This window comes from Ceratotherium simum, chromosome 12 (genome assembly GCF_057802395.1).
Source record: "Ceratotherium simum simum isolate JZ-2026a chromosome 12, ASM5780239v1, whole genome shotgun sequence".
In the NCBI taxonomy this organism is placed as follows: domain Eukaryota; kingdom Metazoa; phylum Chordata; class Mammalia; order Perissodactyla; family Rhinocerotidae; genus Ceratotherium; species Ceratotherium simum.
This window is the reverse complement of record NC_141911.1, coordinates 62,010,628-62,023,899: the sequence shown is the minus strand read 5'-3', so window position 1 is coordinate 62,023,899 and position 13,272 is coordinate 62,010,628. Positions and strand designations below refer to the sequence as shown.

The following is a 13,272-nucleotide window of genomic DNA, read 5'->3' as shown; positions in this document are numbered from 1 at the left end:
GACTGTATCGGGATTAATAGACCATCTCAAATGAAGAACAATCACAATTATACAAAGTTGTCCCAAGCCCCCTCCAAAATAATCCAGATGTCACATAGATTGATTTTTGGAATTTATAGACCTAGTCAGGACCAACTGAATAGAATAAAGTTATGTGCGTGTGTGTGTGTGTGTGTGTGTGTGTGTAACTTTGAAACTATTTCTTTAAACTGGACTCATTTTATGTACAAAAGCTCGACTTCCAGTCAACTAGGTTTCCACATTATTTGGCTCTTTCAGTACCTTCTACTTTCACTATAACCAGGGCTCTGACTTTAAAGAAAATTGCTCTATAAAATTTTACCACATTTTCTAATTGAAAGTGTGTGATTTTCCTAAGGCAGGGAACATTGTCTATCACTGGCCCACATGCTGAGGGACCAACAGAAATGTGGCAGAATTGGTAGAAACTGGGCAACAGGCAAAATAAAATCCTGTTATCAGGCCTAGTCAACTCGGAACGTGTCTATCCCTCTAATAAATGTTAGTTTTATTGTGTGGGGTGCACTGAGTGTTGTTTGTATCAAGTATTTGTCATTGACCTTGTTGAAATATGAGTCAAGAACAGGTGGCTGTGACAGGATGCACTGAATGCAGACTCTTTCACATCATATGTCAAGACCGGTGGAATGGCTATCAGGCTTCACGAAGTCTAGAGGTCTTAATATTTATCACTTTAATTTTACCGTACAATTAAGTAATGATGGATTTAAATAAATGTATCTATAGTACATTTGAAAATCCTGGGGTAAAAACAGGATCAAGATAAACCTTTCCACATTCTAACTAACATTTGCTTGGTTTTAGGAGCATGGCATTCCCACTGACATGGGCTACGCCGTGGCCCCTCACCATTCGGGCGTCTACCCTGTCCATGTTCAGCTTTACGAGGCCTGGAAGAAGGTCTGGAATATTAGAATCACCAGCACAGAAGAATATCCACACCTGAAACCAGCTAGATACCGGAGGGGCTTCATCCACAAAAACATCATGGTGAGCTTCCTCCAGGACGCACGGGGTATAACTGATTCTGCCAGACTTACGTTCCTCATTTGAAGAAAGAACAAAAGAGAAGAGCAGAATGTTAAAAGCTTAACTGTAGGAAAATCTTCATGCTACAGGAAGCATACTTGTCATATCTAAGCAAAGAATGTTTTAATTAAAGTCACTTCTTTTCAATTCTTCAAATATAACTTAAAAATGTTTTTTACTGACACTACTGCTGTGAAGCAGGCACTGATGTTAAAATACTAAGGAAACATTACATCTAACTTGCAGATAATTTATAGAAGCCGTCATTTCTTCAAAAGTTCCTTAGTCTGTAAAACTAACACCAACTCTCTCTATATTAACCATGCTGCTCTTTTGCAAGCCAAACTGTGTTCTTCTCTTTACCGTGTTAGGCTAAGAAAAAACTCAGCTATTTACAGCAAGAAGCCACGTGTGAAGTCCTGCATAATCATTAACAGATCATAATAAGGAGCACAAATGAGAGAGGATGTTAATTTAATCGTTTATATCCATTGTCGAATTCTCTCCAAAGCTTCTCTATTTTGTTTTGTTTTGTTTTGTTTTTTTACACTGGTGACTAGTGTATATTGTCAAGATATGTTATTATCTAATACTTTGTGAGACCTCCCAGAGTAAGTAATCAAATCCTAATTTCTCCCCAAATCAGAAAATCCAAAGAGTACTAGTGAGGTCAGGAACGGGCCTCCTGATTTAGGCCCACCCTGGGAGGAACACCACGCAGAAGAACACTCTGTGCTAAGGCACCATAACTCACCGTCAAACTATGTTTGAACAGATGTCTCCCCTCTAGAATTAGGTGTGACTGACTTCTTTTCAGACAGTTTTCTAATGTCTGCAAAAAATACAGAATACATAATGACATTTAACTTGGATCAACTCCCATCTTCACTTTTCCCTCAATAAAAATTGTTGTAAATGCTAGATGGGAACATAATGGCCACATTTTATCCCAATCTGCCCTTCCTCTTTACTGAAAATGAACTCACTGTGCCTCAAGCTGCCAGCCATTTGACCAGAGAGAGTTTAGAAGACCTGGTTATATTATAATTTAAAAACATTCAATACTCTCCTGTCATTTTCAAATCATATACAGTCTCAGTAGAATAAAACTTAAGTCTCTAAAGACTTTATTCAATCTTGTTCTCCTTTCTTTATGTTTCTCTCTGTACTGTCAGAAAACGTCCTTGGTTATGTCCCATGAGGTATGTTCATTTTTTGTTTTTCCTGAAAACAGATTTTACCTGTATTATAAACGCCTGAATCTTGCAGGTAATAAAGGCTCTAACAGATTTCCTGTTTTGACGGAACTGTTCCTGTGGTTCCACTTTTGCAGCAATCCCTGGAAACCCTCTATATTTGCTTTGTGGGCTCTTGGATGAGAATGTGCAGTTGAGAAATGTTCAGCAGGCAGTTGATTATGCCGTACGAGAGAGAGGACAGGGCTCGGTGTCATCCAAATAGAGTTGCGAGTTGATACCACAAGAGCCAATATGTCCTCCTCGGGAGAGACTGCAAAGGGAAAAACAGCAGGGAACTGAGGAGTGACCCTTACTTAGATCACACCCATATTTTTTGTGAACTGAGGAAAACTTTGTTTTTTTAATGATCCATTCACAAATCAAACTCATAAGGTCTTAAATGAAACTCATTATCTTCTCTTCAAACCAACTATTTATCCTGCTATCCCTAATCCATTTCTGAAATTCAACCATCACACTGAACCCCCGTGTCCAATCGGTCTCTACATTCCATCAATAATTCCTTTATAATAATTTTTTATTACCCTTCCTTTCCCAGAGCCTAATTCCCTCCCTTGACTTCCGTGTATCAACTGTGGTGCTGCTTCCTACTTTGTCTATTTACAGCTTCCATCCATTCCCCACTGCCATCTATCCCCTAGACAGTGCCAACCTTTTAATCTTTCTAAAGTGCTGCCTTAATCTTGGCCTTCCTAACCTTGATAATAACTTCTGAGTGTTTCCACACCTCTTAACCTACTCTTCGGGGACCTGAAAACAGTTTGGACTCAGTCTACCTTTCTATCTTCTATTCCCTGGAGCTAACACAAATTCACTGCAGCCAGAAAGGTCTACAACAGTATTGCTATGTCCATGTCTTTGTCATCATTTCCACCTTGAAAGACTGTCTGACCACTCTCTACCCATTCCTATTCCCTTTATTCCTCAATATCAACTCCCTTATCTTATGTAATTTAATATAAAGCCCCTTGGTGAATAGCAGTTCAATACCTAACTCAGGTCTACTCTGATCTTATTCTCCTCTGAATTCCTATAACACATCATCTTGTAACTCCACCAGGAACATAAAGCCTACTACGTTTCAAGGTGTTTGAGCCCTAACCAGGGTCTCTGAGCCTCCAGTCCTGTTGCATTATCTACTGGGCAGTGTTTATCTTCATTCAGCAAGGATCTGATGGAAAACCAGGACTCTCTACCCTAACTCCTGGTTGTTAAATGTGGCTCTCTGGGGAGAGCCAGACACCTATCTCTCTCAAGCAATAGGACTACAGACCCTGATTATCTACTTACTGTTTCTAATGGAGATGCCCATTGGTAGAGACTCCCATTAACCCTGCTGGCAGCCTCCTAGGTGGTCTTTACTGGTAGCTCCCAGAAACATTTGTTGGCAGTTGCTCCAGGTTTAGGCCGTAGGTACAGGATATTGGCTTTAGGTCCCATTGGCTAAGATTCTTGTTAACTATGGTTTTCGTAACCATCTCCCAGTTATTGTCAACAGCTATAAGGTTCCCAGGGACTCGTCAATGTCTTAAAGTTTGAATTTGACAGTGTTTCACTCCCAGAACCAGTTCTAGAGGGCAGCCCACAGCAGAATGCCTAAAAACTCTCTCATTCCTTCTCTAACATAAGAGAGCTGCTTCAAGGAACATGTCCAGTGTCCTGTAGCATTGTGTTCAGGGAGCAAGACAATGAACTATGACCCTATCACACTCCAGTTATCTCCTCAACCTCCTGTGGTTGTCCTCGGGCCATCTGAGGGCTCGTGGTGACTCTTATGCTCTCAGCAGGTGTGATCCTCCCCAGAGTTGCAGGGTGAAGCCTGGCACTTCCTCTTCCCTGTGTTCAAACTCAAATAATTTGAGAAATAGACAAAACAAATTTCTTTTCACTTCTCTCTCCACTTTACATAGAATCAGCTATGCAATCAAGTCTCAAAGATGGCTCTGTACGTTTCCATAGTTTTTCAAGCAAGATATTCAAACTGAAGCCTAAAAGTGATTCAGAATCATGTACTTTTAAAATGTAAAACTAACGTGGTATTTAATCACATTTGGACATTTCATTACTTAGCATTTGGGTATTTCTCTTTACCCCAATGTACCTTAAATCCTTTAAGAGTTCTCCCACCTGGACTTGCATAGACTTTACAATAAGTATTTGTTAAATAAATGAATAAACACTATATAAAGCTTTAATTTCCAAGAAATTACATTTCCATGAATTTTTAGGGAATACATTTAATTCAATTACAATACTTTTGCACTTAGTTCTTTTTTTGTCGTTTATGTTGTGCATAACATTATGAGAATGTATAATGCTTTTAAACATAGATATCATCAGGGCTAATACTCTGCAATTAAACTGAAGTTCTTTTAACTATTTCATCAAGATATAATAGCTTCTAAGGATATAACTTTTACCAATTTACCAAAATAAATAGGATATATAAAGTTTCGATTCACACAGCAATGTGTGATGTATTGATTGAGCTGAGAATTATGTTTTCTAAGAACACTCTCCAAGGACTAGATTGAAATTTATTATAATACACATTCAAACTAAAGAAAAACAACTAGTGTATTTGTAAGAGAGTTGCAAAGCATGGGAAATCCTGTACAGGTAATATTTTGAAAGCACTTACTGAACCAAATGTGCTTTAAGAATAAGGACAGAAAAAATGAAGATCAATTTGCTTAGGACAATAAACAGAAGACCTGCCTGTGTAAGATTCTGTAAAACTTGTAGCTTTCTACAACATATTCACTAATTTTATGCTACTTCAAGTGTATAGTAATAAACACAAGTCATAAAGAAGTAATTATAAAAGATTTAGCTAAAGATTGTACCATCTTGCACAGCTTCAGTTCACACCTTCTTTTATAATTGCAATGATATTTTAGCAGGAAAGCTGTAAGAATTTGAAAAAAAAAAGTCCTTATCACAAATGTGTATCATGTAAGCAAATAATGGCTTTTATATACAAAGGGTGACAAGAAGACTTTTTACTAAGTGACCTTTTATCATTTTGTTTGTGTCACTTTATAAAAATTACTAACCAAATGCATAATCTCTTGCTCACTTTTGGAACTGGCAGGCCTCAGACTTAGAATTTGGGGCAATGACTATAGCCTGCAGTAGTCCTATCAGAATAGAGCAGACGCTATGATTTGTATCTCAAATATTTGGTCTAATTTAAAATGTCATTTCCTACCAATCACATTAGGTTAATAATCGACTTCATTTTCTAATGCATGGAGACTTTGGCAGAAAGCATCAGCCTTAAAACTTTTGCCTACTAGAATTACAATGCAGCATAGACAATTCCAGTATTTTTAAAGTCTCATTTTTACTTCTTTTTTATTTCTTAAGATGCTGCAACATACTAGGCTTCATAATAGAAGTACTGACTTGGAGCTTTAAAATAGATAAGTGGCTAAAATAATTTAAATCTTAGTTTTAAAATATTTCTCTGACTTTCGTCAGTATTCCTTCTGTACTGATGTCATCCTTGCTTTCTCAGATGTGAAGGGTTTTCTGAGCTTTAGTTAAGAGCTGAACAACCACACCAGCTTGTGCATCATCTTCCATCAGAAAAAAGCTAAGTTTCAACAAATTAATTGGTTGAAAGGAACTTTTTCCTTACTTTTTCATTCTTCCTTCAGGTTCTTCCAAGACAAACCTGTGGGCTTTTCACTCACACAATTTTCTACAAAGAGTATCCGGGAGGCCCTAAAGAGCTGGACAAGAGTATCCAAGGAGGTGAACTTTTCTTCACGGTGGTCCTCAACCCAGTAAGTACTTTGAGTTCTTCTCCAAATGAGAAATGACAGGGTGGATGAAAAGTAACCTGACAAAGAGGCCAGGCTTTGGGTAGTTAGCAGCCAAACCAATAGAAATGGGGGCAAACTAATTCTGCAAGCAGCAGTGACATGAGGAACTTACGGCAGAGCCAAGGAAGTGCTCCAGGGGACCCTCCTCTGCGCTGGAAGGCGATCAGAATTCAGAGATTCCTGCTGTTATGGAGAATCAGATTTTCACCTATAAAACTTTCCTATTCCCGCTGGGGACTAGTTTTTTCGTTTAGGTAACTATTACCTCTATTCTTCTTCTTTTTTTCCTATTTAAAGTCAAAGAATAAGCAAAATGGGAGAGGAATTAGACAGGCAAACACGGTCGTTTGGGGTACGCTCATGTTAGATCTTGTCCTGCTGGGTCGCAGGCTGGGGCCGAGCAGCCTGTGGAATGGGCTGCTGCTCTCCTACCCTCGCTTCCTGATGCTGCGTGCCAGCTCCACCGTGGCCAGTCGTCCACATGTCTGCTCCAGGCGAGTATTATAAAGCTGTGGAGAGGAAGAAGAACTAACTGGAGTAAAGTGTACAAGGAAAAGAAGGGATTTTATTTGCCTTCTGAAAATCGCTAACATAAAAAGTAAAGGTAGGTTTATTTATCAGGAGATGTATGAGTTTGCCCCCGGCGTCAGCAATATTCAAGATGAAAATAATGTAATTTTCCAAATGTGAAAAAAATTATATCAGCATAAAAGTTGGATAAGATGGGGATAAAGAGAATAAAAATTGAAGGACTCCTCTTGACCTTCATCTTACAAGTCTGGCAAATAAAATTGCAGGTGTTTTTCATCGTCTGCTTATATTCAATAACTGTGTCTATTTCTCAGCTCCTAGAAAATGAGCTAGAAGTGACAGTAACTTGTCTTTGGCAAAATCAGCATGTGTATCCAAAAATCAGGGTAGTTTGGGGGTAGTGTGGCATTTGGCCTTTTGGAAGTTTATCAACCTTCATATCCCAAAATATAAATAATTCTCATTTATACATCAGAAATAATGTGATTCTTCTAACTTGTCTATTCTTTACAAATGGAAGTATCTTTGGAATCATCTCATATGGCTTTCTTCTCTTTTTTCTCAATTGAGCCATAGGCAAAAGAGTTAAATCAATGCTTGATTATGAACTGAAGACTTAGTTGAAATATTCTTAATATGCTAATACATTCACCAATAATTTTAAGACCCTTTAATTTGTAATATATAAAATTCTGATGTTTTACGTTTCCTTTCATCATAGAGCAATAGGACTGTGAACAGATAATTGTCTATTTGATTCTCTTAACCAATATTTCCTTGGGGGCGTAAGAAATTCCTAGTGGTATTATAATTTCAGAACTTTCTAGACCAAATTAGTTTCATTTAACATGGAAGAAATTCAAAATTAGATCATTCATGTACAATAGATTTATAAGAATTATTTTATTTTTCACTAATTAAAAAAATCCTTTTTTTAATTGATAAAAAAGTCTTGTAGGAAAGCTTGTGTTAATCCTGGATACTAATTTGGATTAAATTAACTGAACAAACTCTTTAAGTGTTTACCAAACTTTGCTACTTTTCAGGCCTTTTTCAATAATATTTGGCAATTTTGTCTTGATGAGGAGATTCACAGGGAACAAAGGGGAGAAAAAAACTTGTTCACAAAGCTTGTTCTTTCCTGATTCAGAAAACCACCAGTAGATACTTATTTTCAGATAAATGCTGGGATTCGAAATAAATGACAGATCTTGTCAGACACGATAAGAAAGGCAAGGAATCCAAATTAACTTCATCTGGCATGCCCGCTTCAATTTTTGGATGCAATTGTAGTTCCCTGGAGATTTGTGGTTGAGAAGCCCACTTCTAGACTCAGCCCAAGTCCTACCCAAGAGAAGTCTGCTGTCATTGTTAGTGATGTTGGTCTGGCAGAATGGAGTGAGGAGTGGTGGCCTGTTTCTCATGAATTCTCCATCCCAAAATTAAGTGTTTGCATGAAGTTTGTGTTAAAATTCAGAAAGGTCCAGGTGTGGTGAGGCATTCTAGTGATGTAGGAGAAGACATGCTTTTTTAGGTCAGAATGAGAATGAGAAAATCTTGATGGAATCAAAGGTGATGTTAGCTGCAAGAAATATGAATTTTACTTATAGTGGATTTGAAAGATAGCCATTGTAAGCTTACGTAATACCCCAGGCCTGAGTGGAAGTGCCATTTTCTGAGAATGCTGAATAAGGTGGTTGTTTGCTCCAAAAAGGTAGATGTGTATTAGAAATATATCTATGATGCTTAAATATATTCAAACACACTTGAGTTGAAAATGAAAATATAAGCAGAATCTTAATTAATGTGTTTTTAAATTTTTCTTCCTATATATCAACATAATATCCAGTGGATACAGTAACTTCTGATGTGGGTCGGATGCAGATGTTTTGATTAATAGACTTTGAGGTTTAGATGCCATTGGGAGGTGGGCCCATCAGGCTCTCTGAGCCTGGGACCGTTAAGAATTCAATTCTTCTAATTATTTTTCTGATTCTAAACTCAACTAGCAATTTCCTGTCTATAGTTTGTTTTCCCATATAGATCCTACTATAGGAAAAGAATATGTTGATCATAAGAACTTGTACTCACTGGGCCAGTAATTTGTAATATAATGTTATAAATCTTTTTTCAATTGGTAAATACTTCCTATATAACCTGACTACCATGAGAAGACCCTCTAATTGAACAGATTCTAATATTTCAGTTCTTCTATAATTTACAATTCCCTGTTTTAAACTAATAGATGATATTCTGTTTTTATTTATCAGTTTCATGGTCTTTGCTAATATGATTCTGCCCCTGGACACTCTCTGTCAGTGTACTGAATCAGGTTTGAGAGCCTGTCAGACTGAGGAACAGACCCTGAAGTGTTTGTTGATTGATCCAGGAGGGTAATGAGAGTTACCTTATGGATACACCAGGGGAGAGAGCCACTACAGTTATCCCAGAGTCAGTGTTAGCTACAGACATACAAGCGCAAAATTTCTACACAAACATGTAATACTCCCAGACACAAATATTCTTGATCAATTCACAATGCTACAGGGTACTCTCATACATACTTTTAAAAATGTGAGAGTCTACTTACTTTACGTCCTTATATAAAATAATATGTAGAGTGGTACTAGAACTCATACTTAGGAAAATGACAAAGGTTCATTGACAGTGACTGAACCTGCCCTCAATAAAAAGAACCCTATAAAATTTAAGACATATATACTTATATGGAAGGAACTAGTAAGAGTATACTGTCCATTTTAACGTGAGTTTCCAGTTCCACCTATCTCAGGAAGATGTGATAATACTTAACTAGTGTGACGAATGGAGTAGTTCTGGTTTAGACACAATTATTCCTCTTACAGGAGCCATATTATCTTCTATTGCTGTGAAAAAAGATGTCACCTTCCTGCTCCAATGTTCTTACTTCTAATTACAAAATGTCCTGAGTCTTTGCTTGTGCTCTTGTTCAATAAACAGACTCTAGTTATTGACATTAACAATTGATATCTGTGGAGCGCTTGCCTGCCTCCAACATGCCTGATGATAAAGACAGGGCTTGCTTTACTTATTAAGCCAAAAGATTTGTGGATTGCCACAAGAATCATGCTCTTACCACACTTGCTTGGAATTCAAGTGGAGCAAATCCTTGACAGCATAGCAATAGTATACTTCACTCATCAAACTGTTAAAATCCCATACAAACAGTAGCTAATCCCTTTATCCCATATTTTATTGAATACTTTTTGTCTCTGTTTCTCAATTTGATAATGCAAGTATCCACCATACCTTCCATCCCCTCCTCCCCAAATCCCTGAAAGCTAAATCTAAGTTGTATTTCTTTAATTAAAGAAAATTCAAACATGGATGTGAATAGATTGAGTGTATTAAACTGGAAGTAACACATAAGTGGATTATAATGAAAGTAAACACAAAATTCACACAAGGAGATAGTCTGTATAAATAGAAATTAACCCACGTTGAAATTTTTTTTAAAAACTATAATTTACATGTGTAGGGGTTATGTGTGTTTATCTATAAAATTCATCTAAAAGGAAACAACATTTTTTCCTCATGGGAAATTTTATGTTCCTTTCTTTTCTTATTTACTAATCCTGGAAAACATTATGTTAACAGAAAACCCTTTATTGAAAAGTAAATAAATGATAGTAGTAAAAACAACAACTTTGGATAGTAGAAAAATGATTCCTGAACATGCCTTATAATGAATACTACCTGGAACACTCGATTGAAAAAAATTCAGACTTCAGGGCTGGCCCGGTGGCGTAGGGGCTAAGTTTGCATGCTGCACTTTGGCGGCCCAGGGTTTGCAGGTTCAGGTCCCAGGCGTGGACCTACGTACAGCTCATCAAGCCACGCTGTGGCAGCGTCCCACATACAAAATAGAGGCAGATGGGCACGGATCTTAGCTCAGGGCCACTCTTCATCAAGCAAAAAGAGGAGAATTGGCAACAGACATTAGCTCAGGGCCAATCTTCCTCACCAAAAAAATCCAGACTTAATGCATCAGAATCTCCAGGGGACAGTTGTGGAGATCTGCATACTTATCATGAGCTTTAGGTGAGTCTTATGATCAGGCAAATTTGGGAAATACTGCAGAGGAAGAAAATGGAGAAATAATTTTGGTAATCAAAGATTACCAAAAACTGCTATAGAAATTGTGGATTTATGATCAGAGTATCAGAATTGAAAATGAGCCCAAATCTGCAGTGGGGTTTTAAAAAATCAATGAGAATAAATGTTTTTCTTAGTGACCAGAGAACTCTAGCTTGAACTGGAGTTTAAAATTGAGGTAACTTCTGTTTATTCTCTAAAACTGAGTTTAAGGGTCACCTTCCTCAGGAAATCACCTCTCCTCTGGTTTAGAGACCCCTCCTTGTGCTCCCACAGCATCCTCTGCAGACTCTTTCAAAGTGCTTATTACCCTGCATTGTAATTGCGGGTTTGCTATTAGGCTATTTGCTTCTTGTGGTAGAGAATGTCTTTCACCTTCAAAACAATCCCAGTGCCTAAACATCATGCTTCATAACTAGTTTTTATTTAACATATATTAAGGAAGAGAAACTGAACTTTCTAATGATCTGGTACAAAAAAAAAACAATGAATCTAAAAGGAAGGGAAATCTGGGTCTTGGTCAGATAGTTCTCAGATCAAAATCGTAAGTAAAGCCTATTTCATGAGTTTGAGGGGGTGAATTATATATTGTTGTGTACTCTTCTTCACATATGTAATGGTCTCTTCTGTAGAGAGACTTGTTGAGTTCCTCCGGTTGTGAGGACTAAGACTCACCCAGTTACCTCAAGTAATGGGTGTGGGACTCCAGAAGAACCATCAGGGCCCATAGGACTTGGAGGGTGTTCTGAGTCCAAGGCAGCTCTAGGGTCCGTGAAAACAAGAATTACCCATCTTGAGCTTGCCTCAGTGCTTTCATATGAACACAACGGATGCTTTCCATGTATCTGAGTGTCTCTTTTTAATACTGCTGACCGTAGATATTCCTTCTCTGCCTCAAAAGTGCCGCTTGTTTATGGCTTCTGCATCCTCATTGATTAGTCTTACACATGGCCCAATGTGAGTGCATCAAACATTTTCCATATGAGATTCAGCTTCAATTCTCACTTGCTGACTGCCTCATCCTCTTGTGGTGTCAGAGGTCGAATTCCCAAGGAAGAGAATCTATTTGGCCCATCTCACTTTTTTGAGTCAGCCAATATCAGTCCTTGCCTGCTGTGCAGTGGCCACTCTTGGTTCATGTGTCCTGTCCTCCTCTCCCCCTCCCCAATCTCCATTCTAAACTATGACTGGGCAATGGCTGCCTAAGGGCTGTCCTTTCAGCAAAGCCTTGGAAGGGGCAGGCACTGTGGCTGCCATCTAACCTGAGTCTGAATCCTGTGGGAATATGTATGGTCTCCAGCCAATCCCAGAGATCGGAGTAAGCTGAATCTCTTTCGATAGGGCCTAAAGGTTAATTTTGAAGCCTGTAAAGTGTAAGTAAGTAGCTCTCTTATGTAGGACCAATTAATTTTATCATTGTATTATCTATCTTGCTTCTAGAATGCAAGTTCCAAAAGGGCATGTCCATCTTGTGTTTTGTGTACTCTGCATCCTCAGCACTAGGAGGAGTTCCTAGCATGTAGCAGGTGCTGAAAAAATATTTCATAAATGAATGAATTAACTTAAATGTCAAAAAAAGGGGGTAGAGATTACTGGCAAAGCAAATTATCTTACCTTCATAATGGAAAACATTCAGACACTAAAAAACACATTGTATAATAATTTTTAATGACAAGGAAATATTCATGATATGTTTAGTGAAAAAAGCAAGTTACAAGAAAATTAGATATGAACCTGGAAATGAACTAGAAAGAATTCCACAGAATGCTAACAATGGTTACCCTAGATCACAGGATTGAAGATAATTTTCATTGTCTTCTGTTTGTCTGATTTTTATAAAATGTCTACATTGAACATCTATTACTCTTACAACCAGAACACACACACACACACACACACAAAATGCTACATTAAAAACAATAATAATAAAGAATTATCTAACAGGGAAGGATGGAAAATGGAGTTATTTATGTTAGTGGTATATCAGGGATGGAATTAATATTTACTCAGTTCCTGTAAACTTCATATGTCACCTAACAACTACCTCGCCACATGGTTATTTGTGTTTACATATTTTCTGATATATGAGGGGGCATTCTTGTAGGAATGATCTATGTGTGTCTCATCTTTGTGCTTTTCTTCGTGTCTAGATCAATGTTTTGAATCTGTAAGAGGTCACTACATGTTTTTTAAATGATTGACCAAATGCATGAATAGTTAGTTATGTTTTAGGGGCATCACTTGACTTACGGCATATCCAAATGTGAATAATAACAAGCCTGGTTTTAATAAAACTATCTTCTAGCAGATTCTCTTCTTGCAAGTAAGTAAAATTTGAGATCCAGGAAATTCTGAAGTGGCCTTAAATGTTTGGCAGGTTTTCACAAGTGATCATGAATTAGCCTGACATGGAGCCATGGACAATTAAAGCTGGAAAAGACCACAAA

General features: G+C 37.6%; 1 protein-coding gene and 1 long non-coding RNA gene across 2 annotated transcripts in view; one reads left to right on the top strand and one right to left on the bottom strand.

The window, feature by feature from the left end:
* LOC101392162 (N-deacetylase and N-sulfotransferase 3) overlaps positions 1 to 13,272 on the top strand; it is a 138,758-nt gene that overhangs the window by 66,711 nt on the left and 58,775 nt on the right. The window contains exons 4-7 of the mRNA XM_087437692.1: positions 847 to 1,032; positions 5,993 to 6,121; positions 7,006 to 7,026; positions 7,268 to 7,275. Coding sequence (XP_087293818.1) covers positions 847 to 1,032; positions 5,993 to 6,121; positions 7,006 to 7,026; positions 7,268 to 7,275 — 344 coding nt within the window. The remainder of the gene's footprint in view (positions 1 to 846; positions 1,033 to 5,992; positions 6,122 to 7,005; positions 7,027 to 7,267; positions 7,276 to 13,272) is intronic.
* Positions 6,522 to 13,272, bottom strand: part of LOC147915868 (uncharacterized) — a 74,434-nt gene continuing 67,683 nt past the window's right edge. The window contains exon 3 of the long non-coding RNA XR_015553840.1: positions 6,522 to 6,669. This is a non-coding gene — a long non-coding RNA (uncharacterized LOC147915868). The remainder of the gene's footprint in view (positions 6,670 to 13,272) is intronic.